Here is a 19233-nt window from a genome sequence, read left to right as displayed (position 1 = left end):
GGGGGGGGAGGGAGGGAGGGAGGGGGGGCGCCACCCGCGACTTTCTCAGCGACTACTCGCGAGTAAGCGCCATTGTTCCCGACGGGGATGGCTTCCTTCCAGGAGGGCGCGCTTCTTTGGGAGGAGATGCCCTTCCCGGGGGGAGCTGGCGTCCGAGGCACACGGGGCAGTTTACTTCCGAGTAAACGCGCTTCCGGGATTGCACGGTGGCGAGGTTCCACCCTGTGATAAAATAGTTAATAGGGATCTTTTGTGTGTGTGTGTGTTTGGTCTGCTTAGAGCGTGGGTCACACAACAGCCTTGCAAGGTAGGTGGGTTTAATTGACTTCCCTGCGTGGAGGTGGGGCCCGGAGGAAGTAGATTGTCTCCCAGTGCATTGGTGTCTTCGAACCGGGAGCTTTATAGGCAGGCTAAGGCTGAGATCCTAGAGCAAAGTTTGAGTCCAGCGTGGTGCCTTTAAGACCAGGAAAGTGAGATCCTAGGCAAAAGGAAGGGGTGCTTACTTCTGAGTAATCATGCCTAAGGACTGCGCTGTGCGAATTGCTACCCTTGGATAAAACAATGATCAGTAGCATTTTTGCCTGCTCAAAGTGCTTTCTGTAAGAGATGCTATCACGCCAACCTTGTAAGGTAGATCAGTTCAGTGATCCCTGTGTGCGGAGCCAAGGCTGGGAGGGAATGGTTTGCTGAGGGCCACTAAAAATAAATAAATAAATGATCATATGGCATTGTGTGTGGTATAGCCAGGAGATCCTAAAATTGTCTGGAAGCCTAAAGCTTTAGATCTTTTTTTTTTTTTTTGCGTTATGCAGTGAGCTGGGCTTATTATTGGGAGGCCGGGAGAGCTGTGACTGATCCAAGGTCACCCAGCTTGGCTTCAAGTGGAGGAAGGCGGAATCAAACCCGGTACTTCAGATTAGAGTCCATCGGTCTTAACCACTAAGCCATGCTGACTCCCAACTAGTTAGTTAATTATCGTATGGCATTGTGTGTGGATTGGAATAGCCAGGAGATCCTGAGATTGTCTGGCAGCCGCAAGTTCTAGCTCTTAGTGTTCTGATAGTGGCGAGCTCGACTTGTTTTTAGGGGCTGAGAGAGCTCTGGAAGAGTTGTGACTGACTCAAGGTCACCCAGCTAGCTTCATGTGGAGGAGTGGGGAGTCAAACCCAGTTCTCCAGATTAGAGTCCGCCGCTCTTGCCCACTACACCAAACTGGCCCTTCACTAACTGGCTCTGTCACTGACAGGCAGCCCAAAGATCCTTTTCCTGGGAGTAAAGCCCACTGAGAAGACTGAAGTAGGATTCCGAGTGGACCTGCGTCATGAGGTCATAGCTTTGAACCCATGTGTGCTCTCCCCAGTTCATGGCACAATCTTTTACTCGCAACCACAGGTTCTCCCCCCCACCCCGCCCTTACACATCATCTATTGTCCCAGTTCCCAACACGCAATCCTGAGACAACTGCAGAACAGACTCTAAACTGGGGTGCAGTTCTCAGGGGTCATTAATGGCAATTAATATCCCTCAATTGCCTTTAGCTCCCCATTTGTTCTCCTCCTGTGCAGGAGGGCAGAGAACAGCACAAGTGTGGATTCTTCCCACCCTATCAGCACATGCTTGTGGGTGGTGTGAATTTCTCATCTGGTTTAGTGGGTCTGATGACAGAACAGGGAGGTCGTGTGGATTGATCAGTGTGCGGGCTTGAGTTCTGTGCTGTGAAAAGTCCCTTTTAAGCCCTTTTTTTCATCTCTAGTTGGTGAGACTTCCTTTCTTGCAATGGTTCTGAATTCCCCGTTTTGGTCACCTGCAAATGTAAGGAATGTCATTGTACAACCTTTGTAACCTTGAGGCTTGACTACTGTCATGGGATTCACGTGGGTATGCCTTTGAAGACCACTTGCAAACTTTAGCAAGTACAGAATGCCGCTGCTAGTGGGAGTTTGGCAAAGTAAGCATATGCTACCTAATCTGCAGTCACCCCATTGGTTACTGATTAAGTTCCCAGGTTTAATTCCAGGTGCTGATGGTGGACCTCCTGATGGCACCTGGGTTTTGGCCACTGTGTGACAGAGTCTTGGACTGGATGGGCCATTGGCCCGATCCGACATGGCTTCTCTTATATTCTTATGTGCCCTTCATGTTCTGGGACCCACATATCTAAAGGACCTTCTCTCCCAATACGCCCCCTTGTGCTTGCTGCACTCATCTGAGCAAAGCATTCTGAAGGTAATTTAATTTAATTACCATATGGCATTGCATGTAGAATAGCCAGGAGATCCTAAGATTGTCTGGCAGGCAGGAGTTCTGGTTCCTTTTAGCATTATGCATCAATAGGCGGTGAGCTAGACTTGTTTTTTAAGGGCAGGAGACGTTTCAGAGTTGGTTTGCCATAACCTGCCTGTGCGTTGTAGCCCTAGTATTCCTTGGAGGTCACCCTTCCAAATACTAGCCAAGGCTGACCCTGCTTAGCTTCTGAGATCTGACGAGATCGGGCTTGCCTGCGCTATCCCGGTCAGGGCTATTCTAAAGGTATCCCCTTGCAACTGGATATGATTGACAGCTGCTCTTTACCCGAGTGTTCTCTGAAATTGGCCTGCCCCTTAAGATCAGGGAGGTTCCTTCAAAGCCTTTCAGTCCACAAAAGGTATAAAAAGAGAAACAGGGCTGTATTGTGTTATAGCCCTGGTTTTTACCACATTCTCTTCTAGTTCTAGTTAGGCGCTGCGGTGGCTCAAGTGGTTAAGACGCTGAACTGCAGGCTGTGGAAGGTCGGTAGTTCAGCAGTTCGAGACCTGAGTGTGCCGCATGACGGAGTGAGCTCCCATCTCTAGTTCCAGCTCCTGCCAACCTAGCAGTTCGGAAACAAGAAATTGCAAGTAGATAAATAGGTACCACTTCGGTGGGAAGGTAACAGCGTTCCGTGCGCCTTGGTGTTTAGTCATGCCGGCCACATGACTACGGAAACGTCTTCGGACAGCGCTGGCTCTTCGGCTTTGAAACGGAGATGAGTACTGCAACCCTAGAGTCGGACTCGACTGGCTTTCGAGCAAGGGAACCTTTACCTTTTTACCTTCTAGTTCTTGTCATCTGGTTTTTGTGTTATTTATGGTACGTCTTATACTGTTTCTCGTTGCATTGTTTTCTGCTTTTGTAATACGTCCCGGCCCTGACCTGGATAGCCCAGGCTGGCCCGATCTCATTGGATCTCAGAAGCTAAGCTGGGTCAGCCCTCGTCAGTACTTGGATGGGAGACCACTCTCAGAAACCTATACCCTAAAAAGCTTGTTGGTCTTTAAGGTGCTATTAGACTTGAATCTGGCTCTTCTATGCTTATATATGGGGAGGGTCCATGGCTCAGTGGAAGAACACCCGTTTGGCATGCAGAGGGTCGTAGGTTCAATCCCTGGCATCTCCAGTTAAAAGGGCCATGCAGTAGATGTTGGGAAAGACCTCCGCCTGAGACCCTGGAGAGCTGCTACCAGTCTGAGTGGACAATGCTGATCTCAATGGACCAAGGGTCTGACTCAGTATAAGGCATACTGATGTGTGTTCATGTGATATTTTTGCTAAATATCTGTTATTCCAAGAACGCGACAAACTTACCCTTTTCCTCCTTAAATATTAAGTCCTTGCTACACCTGTTCCCTCTAAGCTATGGAGCCCTGTGGGCAAAAAGTCTACTTTGTGAGCTACTGGCATTAAAGTTGTGAGCAGGAGATTTGGCTGCTGCATAAATTAGTTTGCTCTGGAGCCATCGTTCCTGAGCTAAGACAAAAATGTGTGAGCCGGAGGCTAAAAAACTGTGAGCTAGCTCACACTAACTCAGCTTAGAGGGAACACTGCTTGGCAGCAGTATTGTAAGAACAGTTTCCTGGAGGGAGCCTCACTGATTACACTTGAGTAGGATCCTGTGTGGACCTGTTTAGAATTGCACTGAACCATGCTTAACTTACTATTCTTTAGAAAATGTATATACTGCCTCTGCAAAGACCTGTTCCCAGAGGCTAAGAAAGGGGGGGGGGATATAAAATAATAACAAGAACATCTATACCATAAGAATGATCAATAGTTAAACAAGCCATTAATAAAAATACACAATCCTGAGAACGTTCTCCCAAGAATAAGCACCATTAAGTAGGATTATAAGTAGATCTGTTTAGGATCGCACTGCTGGGTAGGCACCAGTTGAACCCCAAAGGGGGAAGGCATTCTTAAAGTGAGGTGCCACCACTGGAAAAGCCCTGTTATCACCACCTGCCTCACCTCTGCAGGTCAAGGCACAGGGAACAGGACATGGGGAAAGGCTCTTAACTGGTGGGCCAGACGGCATGGGAAGGGTTAAACAATCATGAAATGGAAGAGGGGTACAGTCTGTGATATTTCTGTGCAAAACTCAAAAGTAGGTAATGTAAATACAGTGCCCATAGTGAGCAATATAAATGTAGCGTCCATTCATAACAACGTAAGTGGTGATAATACCGTCTTCCAGATTAAAGTGAATTAATGGAGCATCTGTGTGGGGTGAGAAAGGGGTAATCTCTATTTAAAGCCCTGATTGGAATGACTGAACTAGTTGATGAAGTCTGATTCAGCAGTTTCACGATGGAGTCTCCCTTTGAAAGCCACTTTTATTGAAGAGATGTTTTGTTTAGTCTGAGCTTTTGTAAAATATATTGATTGATGAATCCCTCTGCCACTTGTAAATTTTATAAATAAATAGGCCACATATGTTGTTTGGTGACATTGCCATCCTAAGCGGAGTTGGCACCCTTCAAACCAATGGACTTTGCTGGGATTGGAAGGGCGTCACAGCTTAGGACGGCACTGAAAGTGTCCTGAATCCGGGTCTCTTTGTCAATGTATCTACAGAGCTTCTTTGCATCAGGCATGCGGTGTGGCGGTCTGTTCTGAAGCCCCTCAGATATACGGGGAAGCTTGTCTCTGACCCAGAGTCCTCCTTTTCTAACCATTTGGGTCATCTCTTTGCTTCCAGACGGTTGCTCTGGAGGACTATGCAGATCCATTTGATACCAAAGAAGAAGCGGCCGGGGAGCCGGAAAGGGTGAAGAATGAAGGCTACATGGAACCGTACGAAGCTCAGAAGTTGCTGGCTGGTAAAGTACACATTTTTTATGTTGCCGAAGGCCTTCACGGCTGGAGTTTGTTAGCTGTTGTAGATTTTCTGGGCTGTACGGCCGTGGTCTTGGCATTGTAGTACCTGACGTTTCGCCAGCAGCTGTGACTGGCATCCTCAGAGGTATAACACAGAAAGATGGAGTACTCTCTGTGTCAAGGTGAGAAGAAAAATGGTAGGCAGGTAATCTATCTCTACTCAGGAAGGTGGGGTAGGGCTGAGTCATTATCTTGTAGGAGTTCCCCAGGATGTGAACATGCTCATGAAGGAGCTTTCCTGAGGAGGTTCTTTTGCCCATTTTACCTGTTTTCTGCTTTGATCCAGGAGTCTGGAATAAGTGCTGGTTGGGACTTAACTCTTTGAAGTGCAGAACAGAATCAGGGATGCAGCCTTTCTCTGTTCCATAACCTACTGTTAAGGGAATGCCCATAATAAATATGTTATTTATTTATTTATTCAATTTATACGCCGCCCTCCTTGCCAAAGCAGGCTCAGGACGGCTTACAAAAGATAAAACATAAAACAATTGTAACACAGATAAAACCATCTAAAAACAATCTGATACAATAAGTGCTAACTAGTTGTAAACTAATACTTAAGGATGGCAGTAACGGCTATGTTAATAATCTATAGTCTGCCTTGCTCATCAGCTTTTTGATCTTTGTCATATATATATGCAGCAGGCTGTATGGTGGAATCAGGGAATAGGGGTCTATTTTTGTCAGTTGTTGTTGGTAGTCTTTAGTAATGATGTTGGTGGTGGTGGTGTCGGTGGTGACTCCTTAACCAAAGGCCTGGTGGAAGAGCTCTGTCTTGCAGGCCTTGGTGGAAGAGCTCCGTTTTGTAGGCCCTGCGGAACTGTTGAAGGTCCCTCAGGGCCCTGATCTCTTCTGGATAATGTTCTCTGATGTTGTTGTGTGTCTGTCTCGTTTAACACTACAGTTGTATGCTTACAGTGCCATTCTCAGCAGAGTTCAATGAACTTAGAAGGGTGTAACTTCACCTGGATGGCCCAGGCTAGCCTGATCTCGTCAGATCCCGGAAGCGAAGCAGGGTCAGCCCTGCATAGTATTTGGGTGGGAGACCACCAAAGAAGCCTAGGGTTGCGACGCAGAGGCAGGCAATGGCAAACCACCTCTTATTTGTCTGCCCTGACCTGGATGGCCCAGGCTAGCCCAATTTCGTCAGATCCTGGAAGCGAAAAGGGTTGGCCCTGGTTAGTATTTAATTGAGAGACCACTAAGGACGTCCAGCGTCATGACACAGAGGCAGGCAGTGGCCAACCACCTCCTGTTTGTATGCCCTGACCCGGATGGCCCAGGCTAGCCTAATCTCGTTAGATCCCGGAAGCTAAGCAGGGTTGGCCCTGGATAGTATTTGGATGGGAGACCACCAGGGAAGTCCAGGGTCGTGACGCAATGGCAAACCACCTCTGTTCGCCTCTTGCCTTGAAAACCCTATGGGGTCACTGTAAGTCAGCTGCAACTTGGTGGCATTTAAGACCACCACTCTGTTTAGGATGGCACTGTTAGTCAAAGTCCCTCCCCCAAGAGAGGGCAGTATAGGGTGAGGTGAGAGGGGAACACATACAACCGCCCTGCAGTTTCCTTTAGCTCACAGTGGGTGAGATATCCGCACAGCCGGAACAGTAGCTTTGTGTTGCTTATGAGGCTTATGAGGTTTGCAGGAACTGTGGGTACTTATTCAAAGCCTGACAGACAGCTTTGGGGTGGGCCTATCTTGTGGAGATTCTCCGGTGTTTTACTAAAACATGGGTAAAAGTCAGAACCCGGGGCCCAGGTCTTGTTGCCTGGTTTGGGGCTAGCCCACGGCAGGGTCCAGAGTTCCATCCACAAGAATAACACGCAGTCCCAAGACAGTCTGGTACGAGTGAGGTATCGTGTGGGTCCATTTGACTTTGGCAGCAGCATCGGCACGCTTGGAAATAAGTGAGGAGGCCTTGCCCAAAGAGATTTAACAGAAAAGTAAATCAGTGAAAATGTGTCAACTTGAATGTAAGAATGAATGTAAGATTCCTATATAGGATTTGTTCCTGAGGAAAGACCAGAGGTCTGAAACACTTAGATATCTGGAAAAAGTGTCGACTGAGAGAGAGACACAGATTGATTGATTTTGGAGCAGACTGCTTTTGGGAATTTGGATAAGGATAGAAGAGCTGCGGTGGCTCAAGTGGTTAAGACGCTGAACTGCAGGCTGTGGAAGGTCGGTACTTCAGCAGTTCGAGACCCGAGTGTGCTGCATGACGGAGTGAGCTCCCGTCTCTAGTTCCAGCTCCTGCCAACCTAGCAGTTCGAAAGCAAGAAATTGCAAGTAGATAAATAGGTACCACTTCGGTGGGAAGGTAACAGCGTTCCGTGCGCCTTGGTGTTTAGTCAGGCCGGCCACATGACCACGGAAACGTCTTCGGCTTGGAAACGGAGATGAGCACCGCAACCCTAGAGTCGGACTCGACTGGCTTTCGAGCAAGGGAACCTTTACCTTTTACAAGAGTGCTGGAGGGGTATAGATCGAGAGAGTCTGGAGCAGATTGCTTTGCGGAATTTTATCGACCTTTGTATTTTTCTATGAAGGAGTAAGTGGTTGTTTTTTTTTATTACCAGACACTAAATGATGTTATGGTTTTAGTCTAGTCTCTTTTGTTATTGCATGGTTCTGTGGGCATCTAGCACACATCTGTATATATTTTTTTCATACCAGGGGGTCCAGAGTTCAAGCATCGCTATGAGAAGTTGGTTTGGAATTTGTTTCCCATTGGACACATGGAATCCCAGAAATGTGCTCTGGAAAAGGGAAGGAACATAATGTGGCCTCTTTCCTTCTTTGCTCCCAGAAGTTCAGAAGAGCGATTCCGAGGACGGCTCCGCTGTTGCCAAGCCCTTGCACTTGTACGACACTCCGTACGAAGCACACGAGGGTGACACGGAAGCCGAGAGCGAGCACCTGCCGGATATCCCGTTTCGCTACTCTTGGCTGCCCGAGGATGATGAACGGCCGCCTGAGGAATACGACCAGCCCTGGGAGTGGAAAAAGGACCGGATCTCCAGAGTATTTGCGGGTACGTCTGATCGATTTAAAATACGTACCTCCCCCTTTTCTCTTGATCTCCAGGACTTGGCTTACATCATTTTAAACACAAAACCACCTTAATCTAAAAGTCTGTTCTCCCCGTGGTGCATATGTTAAGTGCTGTCCAGGCGCATCCGACTTATGGCAGCCCTATGAATTAATGTCCTCCAGAACGTCCTCTTGTTAATAGCCTTGCTCAGGTGTTGCAGACAGAGGGCCACGGCGTCCGTTATTCGGGATATTGTAAAAAGGGGAGTTCTTTACAATTCCATCCATACCAGTTGCTTGAGGGCCGGGTACGAGCCCTGGACAGGCCAGTTCTGGCCCTCGGCCCTTATGTTTGACACCTCTGGTCTAGACCGATTAGCATTTGTATGAAGGTGGGTTGCGGTACAAGCGAACTGACTTCCACCTCTGCCTAGGGGGGAAAAAAAAACCCTGTTAAAATGTGAAGTGGAGGCTTTGCTCCTTGCCAACCTCCCAGGCGAAAATACATTTCTTCACAGTTACCCTTCCCTGTCTCAGTCTCCTTCTGGTTTCTTGGTTGCAGCCTCCCTTTTCTCACTGTTAGTCACCCCGAATAAACAGGTGTTGAGTCCTGTTTCTTCCTTCCAGCTTACTTGCAAATCAGTTAGCTTGCGGGCTTTGCTCGCTGAGAATAAATCTGCCCTGTTCTCTCGGCTAGATGACAGGCAACGAAGCCCCATCTGTGTATGACGGCCTTCACTCCCCAAGGGTGTTGGCCCCTAGTCAGAGCGTTGCCGTGCTAAGCAAGTGTGCCATCAGTTAGACAAGTCCCCAGGCTGCCTCCCTCCAGTGTTCTTTCTTTTCTCTCCTAAACGGCTCGTCCAGTCGAGATCGAAGGGATCAAGGAGCTCCCGTGGCCGCCCCCTGTTGGACAGCTTGATAGCATGGCGAATCACCTGGATGCCGAGGGACCCCCGACCTTTCAGAGCGTCGGGACCAGATGCCCGCCTGCAGAGAGCCCACCAAGCCTCCAGGACACTGGCACCAGCTTCCCGGACTCCGTGGCACAGTCCACTCCCTCGGATGTCAGCGGTGGGTATCTCCAGAATTTGGGATGAGATGTTACCGTCATTCAGATATAATACAACCAGAAGGCTTAGGACTCTGCAGTTGCGGCAGCCGTGCCGTGGACAGAAAGATCCAGACAATTCCTGCTTTAAATTTAGAAATCTATCAATCTTTATTTGTTAGGATCATCGGTCCGCCAAGATTGACACACAGAAAGAGTCATGATCATATTTACAGACAATAGAATTTTAGGGTTGATGTCAACAGCACAGAAACAGTTAATAAAGAGACTTAACTGGCTGCTGTTTTATTGAGCGTACCAAGGCTCAAAATGTGGCCACCTTAAAGGTGGTTTCGTTACAACAGGGGTCCCCAACCTGGTGCCCGTGGGCATCATGGCACCTGGTGCCACCTTTTCTGGTGCCCACCAAGTGTTTTTAGGAAGTAGGTGGGGCCAGGTAGGGCTTTTGCCCAGCAAGGCTTCTGATTGGGTATTGGAGGTTTGATTGACTGTGCAAATGTTTTAAAACGTTGCTTTGGCAGCCGCTGCCACCACAACGCAAGGATCTACACTGTGTTACTGAAGTTAAGGTGTGGCAATGGTTTTGTGGCTGGCTCCGCCTCCAGGGGCAGCCATTTTGTGGCTGGCTCCTCCAGTGGCAGTCATTTTGTTGCTGTGCCCACCACGCTGTCTCAGAATTCCAGATCTGCCCACAGGTTCAAAAAGGTTGGGGGGCCCTGCATTAGAACAATCTCAGAGGAAGAGGGAAATACAAAAGTACTTCAGGCCTGCCTGGAAAATTTGGTAACATCAGGGTTGTGTGTATAGAGACCAAATGTCCCTAGACAAAAGACAATACAATAACACATGATTGACCGTTTCAACCATGTCTAATTGGCAGGGGCAAATACATTCAGAGTAAGGGAAGTGTGTATATCTCTTTTTCAAAAATGCTGATGGTAGATCAAGTTTTCTAGTCCTTGTAGTCTCACAACTCAAAAATTGGGGGCAGCTCTTGAGGGCCAAGCTGCATGTTATCTATGGTTATAAAAACATCAGAAGAACCCTGCTGGATCAGACCAGTGAGGGTCCATCTAGTCCAGCATCCTGCCTCACATAGTGGCCAACCAGTTCCTCTGGAGGGCCAACAACAGGGCACAGAGGCTGAGGCTTTCATAAGAACATGAGAAGAGCCCTGCTGGATCAGACCAGTGGTCCATCTAGCCCAGCATCCTGTCTCACACAGTGGCCGACCAGTTCCTCTGGAGAGCCAACAACAGGGCAGAGAGACCAAGGACTTCCCTTGATTTTGCCTCTTGGCTCTAGGAGTCAGAGGATTAGTGCCTCTGAACATGGAGCTTCCACTCAGTCACCATGGCTAGTAGCTGTCGACAGTCTTATCCTCCATGAAGATAGATCAAGATGGGTAGCCATGTTAGTCTGTCTGTAGCAGTAGAAAAGAGCAAGAGTCCAGGAGCATCTGAAAGACTAACGAACTATGTGGCAGGGTAGGAGCTCTCGTGAGTCACTGCTCACTTCTTCAGATACAGCTATGAATCTATCCAATCCCCTTTTAAAGCTGTTTATTCCTGTGGCCGTGACTACATCTTCTGGCAGCGAATTCCACATTTTCATCACTCTCAGTGTAAAGTAGTATTTCCTTTTGTCTGTCCTTAACCTACTGCCCATCAGCTTCGTTGGATACCCAAAAGTTCCATGATCGTTGCCCTCCCCAGTGTTCTGCTTTTAGTGTGGGGAAGCCATGACAGTGGCTTCAGGTGTATATGTGTGTGGGTGTGTGCGCGCGCAATGGGCTACTTAACCCTTTCCTTGCCAACCAGCCAGCCTCCCAGCACAACCGTAAACAAAATTTCACCCTTCGGACTCTGTTGAGTTCAATGGGACGGTGCTGTGTTAACAGTTTCAAAGGTTTCAATTCCTGCAGTGTTTTCTCTACGCTTGGGATGTGACTGCAGTCTCTGCCCCGCGTCCCATGCTAGTGAAATTCAGTATAACTGTTGCCATTAACGTCGTTGCCTATTTTTCCATCTGGTGGGTGAAACCGGCATCAAAGAAAGCAAATATTCTGGTAACAGAATATGGGAGAAAAGACTCGAGGCGGAAGTACACATACATGAAAAAGGGCATATTCTTATATCCCTACTCTGAATCATTAAAATACTCATACTAGTTGGTATAACTTAGCTCTTTCATATTCAAAATGCTCCTGGTACATTGCCTTGAACCCTTTGTGTTCCATTGGAAATGAAGGGTCCCCCCCCCGAGTCTCTCATCATAAGCTGGTACTCCCTTGGCCCTGCCTGATCCTTTGTCTAGTCATCATAAAGCAAGGTGCCACGTTCCTTGCCTTTCTTCCTCAGTCTGTCATCCTGTTATTCTGCATGACCATCGCTTGCCCTTACATCCGCCATCACTTGCCCTACATCTGCCATCGCTTGCCCTTACATCCGCCATCACTTGCCCTACATCTGCCATCACTTGCCCCCACATCTGCCACTGCTTGGCTTTCCATTAACGTGTGGCTGTATGTTTCTACCCCAAGGCAAGGGGGTGGTGGAAAGCCAGTCACCGTCCGGCACGGAGAAGAGGAACAGCTTGTGCTGGCTGAGCGTGGAACCTGGATTGACTTTCGGCGAACGGGTCAACCCCACTTTGCCTCTGGAGAGCCAGGCGTGAGTAGCTTGGGGGGGTGGGGCAGAGGGAGGTCCTATTGCCCACTGGGTACAGTGACCATCTCCATTGCACGTGGTCCTTAGGAAACCCTCAATACATCCTACCATTGATGCCATTCACAGCCTGACCTGAACCACCAGAACATGTACCTTGAAGTCTCCGCATTCGAGAGGACCTCTTCTGTTAGTAGGGAAAGGAGCCCAGCCGCCACGCCACGAACAGCTTTTTTGATCCTACCGGGCTTCCGTAGCAATACCTCACAAGTGAGAACTCTGCATGCTCTCTGGGCAGGAACGGCGGCAGTCACAAGCGAAGAGGGAGCCACAGAAATAGAAAGATCTAAGGGGAATCATTGGAGTGTTCCCAACCAACTGCAGACCTGGCAAAGCAGGACTTCCTGCTCCCCTTTTCTTTTGCATCTCACTGAGCCTTCCCCCAATTTCCCCCCCCCCCTGGGGTTCAGAGGACCTTTGGGGAAATGTAGAGTGCAAAGTGGGAATCTGCATTATCCGGGGAAGGGGACCGGTGAAAATCACTGGCCTCTTTCACAGGTTGAAATGCTGCTCCGTTGGTAGAAGTACATGGTCGGGTATGCCCCATAAGGCAGGGCTTCCTGCAGGCACCTTTGGAATCCTGACACAGGGTGGGAGGGGCAGCTACAAAATGGCTGCTGCAGGAGGCGGGGCCAACCACAACATTTCAGGGAATGAGATCATGCCCAACTCCATTAGTCCCTCTTTGACTTTCAGGCTGAATCCGTTTAACAGGATTCCTTTTCAAACGAACATACCGTTGTTACCTTCCCTACGTCCCGCTGCCCTTCCGTCATGCAGTGAAGACCTTTGTGCTGTGGTAGCAGTTGCTGCCGAAGCAACTTAAAAAAAAAAACCTCTGCACAGCCAATCAGAAGCTCTGCTGGGTAAAAGCCTCCCCCGCCCCCCACAGTTTCTAAAAACACTTGAGGAGCTTCAGGAAAGGGGTTAGCGGCTGCCGTTGGGGATCCTTGCCATGAGGGATAGATACTTGCTTTTTGAGAGCCAGTTTGGTGTAGTGGTTAAGTGCACAGACTCTAATCTGGGAGAACCGGGTTTGATTCCCCGCTCCTCCACTTGCACCTGCTGATGTGACCTTGGGTCAGTCACAAGCTCTGGCACAGCTGTCCTTGAAAAAGAGCAGTTTCTGTCAAGAGCTCTCTCAGCCCCACCCACCTCACAGGGTGTCTGTTGTGGGGAGGGGAAGGGAAAGGAGTTTGTAAGCCGCTCTGAGACTCCCAAGTGAAGGGCGGGGTATAAATCCAATCTCTTCTTCTTCTTTTGACAAAAGTTCGGGCCATGTGGTGGTGTTGCCATCTAGGGTAGGCACTTGTTCTATATAGTTCACGTAGCTATAACTTTCTTAGGGAGTATTATGAGATCGTGAGAGGGAGGGCAGGAAGGGTTGCCTCAGTGGTTAGTTCTCGTGGCCCTTTCTTACACGCCCAGGGAGAAGCCGATCACCACTTTGGGGTCAGGCAGCAATTGTTCTCCAGGCCAGTTTGGCCGGAGATCCTGGAGGTTTTTTGCCCTCTTCTGGGCATGGAGCAGGGGTCACTGGGAGTGTGTGTGTGGGGGAGGTATTTGTGAATTTCCTGCATTGTGCAGAGGATTGGGCTAGATGACCCTGGAGGTCCCTTCCAACTCTATGATTCTATGGCTATTGTCTTTGTTAATAACTTCTTATCGATTGCGTTGTTGTTTGTTTCAAAATAAATTTTATAAATTGGGGGGAGGGGAGATGGCACCCCGTCCAGTCAGACGCCCTCGAAGGGGACCACAATGCCTGTAGTTTCCGACAGAGACGCCTCGGGACATCAATGGCCGGATGCAGAGGTCATTTCGGGGGGGAACGCGGGGGAACGCAGTTCCCCCGGGTGAGGTACGGGGGGGCGGGGCACATGACGAAGCCCCGACCCCTGCTTCTGGCCGCCCTGCTTCCGGCCCTCATTCAGCCAGGAGGAGGCAGGAGAAGAGGGAGGGTAAGTTGCTTCCTCCCTGCCTCTCCCCACCCCTGCCTGCCTGGGGCTAGGGGAGGGCCTTCGCTGGGCTTCCTTGCACTCCCGCCGGCCTTGCAGATCCACCGCCGGGCCCCTCATGGGGCTCGGCAGTGGAGCTGCAAGGCCGGCGGCGGCGGCCGGGACCATTGGGGGCGGGGTGTGTGGCCTAATGACACACTTCCGGTGATGTCAGGGGGTGTGGCCTTATGACACACTTCTGGTGATGTCAGGGGGTGTGGCATATGCTAATGAGTTATGCTAATGAGTTCCCCTAGCTCTTTTTCTACGAAATGACCCCGGATGTATTTGACGGGAGCCCCTCGGCCTGAGCTGCGCAGGCCTCTGGCTCTTTATTTATTTGCTTCTTTTCTTCCCATTTTTTTTTTGTATTGAATTTGTGTCCCCCTTCCCCAGCCAGAGGCTTCCGAAGCGGCCTTGCAGAGGCTTGACTGAACACTTGCCTCCCCCCTCAACAGGTGGTACCACGGGACCCTGAGCCGGGTGGATGCGGAGGGACTGCTGCGGCTGTGCCGGGAAGCCAGTTACCTGGTGCGGAACAGCGAGAGCATCCACGATGCCTTCTCCCTCTCCCTCAAGTGAGTGGGGGGGGGCCCTCCTGCTGGGGACAGGCTGGCCTCCGCCTGTGATGAATGGTCGGGGGGGGGGGATCGTGGGGATCAGAGACCTTTTGAATACTGTGAAGTGGGGTCTTGCTTTGCCCCTCTGCTCTGGGTTTCTCGTGTCCTGAAATCTAGATGACTTTCTAGGATGGCATTTTGTAAAGGGGCGGACCGGGTGGCCAGCAGTGTTCCCTCTAAGCTGAGTTAGTGTGAGCCAGCTCACAGTTTTTTAGCCTCCGGCTCACACATTCTTGTCTTAACTCAGGAAGGAGGGCTCCAGAGCAAACGAATTTATGCAATAGCCAAATCGCCTGCTCACAACTTTAATTCCAGTAGCTCACAAAGTAGAATTTTTGCTCACAAGACTCCACAGCTTAGAGGGAACTGGCCAGGGGTGGTTATTATTGGGTTAAATGTAAAAAAAAAAAAAAGTAATCATATGACTTGGAAGCACAGACGCTTCACACAGTATCCCCGGTCCTCCATGTTTCCCGGTTAAGGGGAAAATGCTGTTCAAACACATGACAAAGATGACCTGACTCCCGTGGAAACGAGAGAAAGAAATTTTACTTACAGAAATAGAAGCACATCTTACACGACATATTCATGTAGGTACATTTGACTTATGGGGAACAGATTAACTCCAGAAAGGTTAACGCTACAGCTCCAGCACAGGTAAGAGAGAGGAAGAGAGGTCCTGTATAAGATGGAGCAGAAGGCAAGCGAGGGCCACAGAGGCTCAGCATCTAGAAGAAATTGGGTTTATACCCCGCCCTTCACTACCCAAAGGAGTCTCGGAGCGCCTTACAAGCTCCTTTCCCTTCCCCCTCCCCGCAACAGACACCCTGTGAGGTAGGTGGGGCTGAGAGAGCTCTCCCAAGAACTGCCCTTGAGAGAACAACTCTGAAAGATCTTATGACTGACCCAAGGTCACACCAGCAGCTGCACGTGGAGGAGTGGGGAATCAAACCCGGTTCTCCCAGATTAGAGTCCGCGCTCCTCACCACTACACCAAACTGGCCCTCGACATCTAACCGATGAGAGGGTGGGGGCAACTGCCCTGTGTTACCCGAGTAGGAGAATTCTCTTAACCCTTTCCCTCTCAAATCCTCTTGTACGCAGAGTTACAATATCCAACAATTATGGGAGTTAGGAACATTTTCAGAGGGTAGGAGTGTTGGTCTGTACAAGAGCTCGATTGCCTTAGAGACTGACAACACTTTAGGGTAGAAGCTTTCGTGAGTCAGTGCTCCTTTCATCAGATACCAAAGGGGAATATTTGTAGAGCTGAAAGGAATTCTGGGAAAACAGTCCCCCCCCCCAACTGCACTTTGTGTTGGGCAGCAATTGATCTGTCAGGTTGCAGTTGAGTTATGGTGATCCTGTAGGGTTTTCAAGGCAAGAGACAAACAGAGTTGGTTTGCTATTGCCTGCCTCTGTGTCATGACCCTGGAGTTCCCTTGGTGGTCTCCCACCCAAGTACTAACCAGGGCCAACCCTGCTTAGCTTCTGAGATCTGACGAGATTGGGCTAGCCTGAGCCATCCAGGTCATGGCCTTAATATATACACTAGGGATGTGCACTTGGATATAAATAAGCTGAATATATATAATAAAAATACCAAAAAATGGGATCCCCAAAATCCCAGAAATATTCAGGATTAACTGGGAATATCGGAAGTTGGCATTTGCTGGTTCCCAGGACTGTTCCCCTCTTTATTCCCCCCATTTTTTTTTTTGTGTGTCTTCTGGCTATTGGCTTGCCAGGCTGTTTTAGGTAACATTATGTCAGTTCCAAGTGCTTTTGTTGGGTTTTTTCAAGTTCTTCTTTGCTGGAATTGATTTGTGTCAGTTGGTGCATTTGTAGAGTCTTATGTTTTATATGAAGATTCTCATGTTTTACATGGTTTCAGATTCTTATGTTTTACACAGTTTCAGATTCTTGGGTTTTACATAGGTTCAGATTCTTTTTTCTTTTTTTTACATTGCTTGGGCTTAATAATAGCTTGCAGTAGCTTTTCTGTAGGGGAGGGGTTTTACATTTTTGTGTCATTTTTTTCCACCATAGGAAACAATGGGGGATGGTTGGGGCACCTTGTTTAGGGGCCCATAGAATTGGGCCCCCTTGGTACAATTGACTTGAAATTTTGGGGCTATTGAAAAGACAGTGACCAGCAGCTCTCCTGCAGTTTTGATGCCAGTACCTTTCAAGACACACACACCCCGCCCCCTGGAAAGATTCCCCATAGGAAATAGTGGAGCTGAAAAATATAGGAACCCCCCCCCTCAAAAAAACACCCCTGGATCAGAATACCATACTGGTATTGGAACCTGGGAAACAGGGAATACTGATACTTTTTGATTCCAATATATCCAGATCTGGAAAAATACCAGTTATCTTTTTTTTTTTTTGCTGCACACCCCTAATATATACTTCTAATTTATTTTATTATATGTTTTTTTCATTTACATTCCACTGTTCTCCCCAATGGGGACATAAAATAGCTTACCATACTCCCCCCCTTTACATTTGATCCTCACAACAGCCCTGTGAGGTAGGTTGGGTTGAGAGAGACTGACTGGTCCAATGTCACCCTGCAGGCTCCATGGTAGAGTAGGGATTCAAACCCGGGTCTCTGAGATGCACGTCCAACACTCTAAGCACTACACCGTGCTGGCTTCATGGATGATGTTGACTTTAGTGGTCTTTTTTTTGCAGAGGGGTGGGCAATGGTGTGAAATCTGGAAAGTCGCTTAACATTTGCCTTTATGTTTTAGAATAAGATTTAGGTTTGTGCTTTGTTTAACGTTTCCAGAAGCCAGAGTGTTTTAGGAATCAGAAATTACATGAGTGTACAGTTCCACTTCATTTCTACTTAAGCATTGTTCTCGATAGCATAATTTAGCCTCTCAGGAGACTGTTCCACCACAAGCCCCTGACTCATGCTCGAGAGATGGATGGAATATTTGGAGAGCCCTTTAATGCGGGATGGAATGTTTGGGGAGTTGGTTGGATTGTTTGGAGATGGAATGTTCTGAAAGAACTAAGGGAGGAGCCACTTTCTTTACTGTCTGTCTCCCCTCCCCCCTTGACTTAGGAGCAGCCAGGGCTTCCTGCACATGAAACTCTTGCCGACAGAAGATAACAAGTTCATCCTGGGCCAGCACAGCCCCCCCTTTGACAACGTCCCTGAGATCATCCACCACTACGCCAGCCACAAGCTGCCCATCCAGGGGGCAGAGCACATGACCTTGCTCTACCCAGTCATCACAAGATCTTCCAGTTGTCTTGCAGCAGAGCAGTGACTTCCAGAGACAGACACATCTGGGCTATCGGGTGGCGTTTGAGCACCTGGCAAGGACGGAACATTCGGGGGCTCCCTGGACTGCCTTTGGGTGCGCGAACTTGAAGTGGTCAGCAGCCAAAACAGCTGGACCAAAAATGTCGGGCCCTTCTATCCTTTGCTATGGGTTTCCGGGAGGAGCTGTACTTTGCATGTTGTACCCAGTATGGGGGGTCAGTTAAAGCTGTGGCGTGTTGCGGGCAAAGGTCTCCGTGAGGTCGGAGGGGATCAGTTCTCAGACTGGAGGGGTTGGAATTCCAGATGGCATCTCAAAGGGTCACGGAAGGCAACCGTTTACCTTTTCCCGAAGTCTCAAATCGTATAAGGTATTCATTCCGGGCTGGTTCACACAGGCATGTCAGGTGTTGACTGTAGCACTTGCAGGTATGTATGAGGCCTCGCAGGTTGACCTTGGTGATCATCTCAAGTCAGGTTCAACCCAAGGCTTCCCAGTGGAGACGGCTTACATGAATGGCTGGAAGGCATCCGTCTGCGAGAGGCTCACACAACAGACACCGTGCGAGCAAACCAGCTCTTGATCTTCGTTTGGTTGCGCCACTTGCCCTGGAAATCCTCCAGTTATGTCTCACAGTTTCCTCCTTGCTCTTGGTCTTGGTTTCTCATTCTCTGCCGCTCCAGACCTGGCTGGAAGTCTCCTGTAAGCGTCCTCAACTATCCTCAGAATTCCCATCTAGGATGAAGTCCGGCAGGGGCAGGATTGCCTTCGCTGCTTCACAACAGCCCTTGGCCGAGGGAATGAAATGAGCTGGGATGTGTCTCATGACTTCATTGGCACGTGGTGATTCCAGGCAGGTTTTCCCCGGGAGTGTGAACAACCCGCGTCGAGCCGTGCGTTCCTGACTCATCCACCTGCTGATGCCTGGGGAACTTCAGAGAGGGACCCACACGGAGGATCCCGCCAGCTCACCCTGCCAGCAGTGATTCAGTGGAGACGTTAAAAGATTAAGATTTAGGGAGCAACAGAATTACGATCAAAAAGGAGTGGTTTTGCATGTACCCGTATCCCCCTTATTATGAGTTTACCCAAGACGCATTGTGAAAGCCTTATTGGGTATTCATCAGCTGGTCTATTTGTGTCTGGCTTTTTCCAAGAAATAATAATAAAAATATATATATGTATATATGTAATATACTTGGATCCAATATTCTTGACCATTGTGAGTAAAACGAGTATGGACTGAGATGCAAAGTGCGCGTTTGCACAAAGCTTTCCTCCTTTGTCGTGACGGGCGTGATTGTGTTGATTTTTGTACCTCAGGGGTCCCC

At 49.0% G+C, this 19233-nt stretch overlaps 1 protein-coding gene across 1 annotated transcript; it reads left to right on the top strand.

The window, feature by feature from the left end:
- Positions 1-1863: 1863 nt before the first annotated feature.
- SHF (Src homology 2 domain containing F) lies at positions 1864-18991 on the top strand. Its single transcript, XM_015406885.1, has 7 exons — positions 1864-1878; positions 4994-5114; positions 7986-8210; positions 9074-9280; positions 11821-11950; positions 14460-14579; positions 17701-18991. The coding sequence occupies exons 1-7, from the start codon at positions 1864-1866 to the stop codon at positions 17906-17908; spliced, it is 1026 nt and encodes a 341-aa protein (XP_015262371.1). The 3' UTR covers positions 17909-18991.
- Positions 18992-19233: the final 242 nt, after the last annotated feature.

Source organism: Gekko japonicus, unplaced genomic scaffold (assembly GCF_001447785.1).
Source record: "Gekko japonicus isolate JY-2015 unplaced genomic scaffold, Gekko_japonicus_V1.1 scaffold1207, whole genome shotgun sequence".
Classification (NCBI taxonomy): domain Eukaryota; kingdom Metazoa; phylum Chordata; class Lepidosauria; order Squamata; family Gekkonidae; genus Gekko; species Gekko japonicus.
This window is presented reverse-complemented; position numbering and strand designations above follow the sequence as displayed.

Excerpts from the sequence above, each read along its gene's own strand:
- SHF (XM_015406885.1), top strand. Across the intron at positions 8,211-9,073 it reads GATCTCCAGAGTATTTGCGG|TCGAGATCGAAGGGATCAAG; the intron begins GTACGTCTGATC and ends CGGCTCGTCCAG. Across the intron at positions 14,580-17,700 it reads GCCTTCTCCCTCTCCCTCAA|GAGCAGCCAGGGCTTCCTGC; the intron begins GTGAGTGGGGGG and ends CCCTTGACTTAG.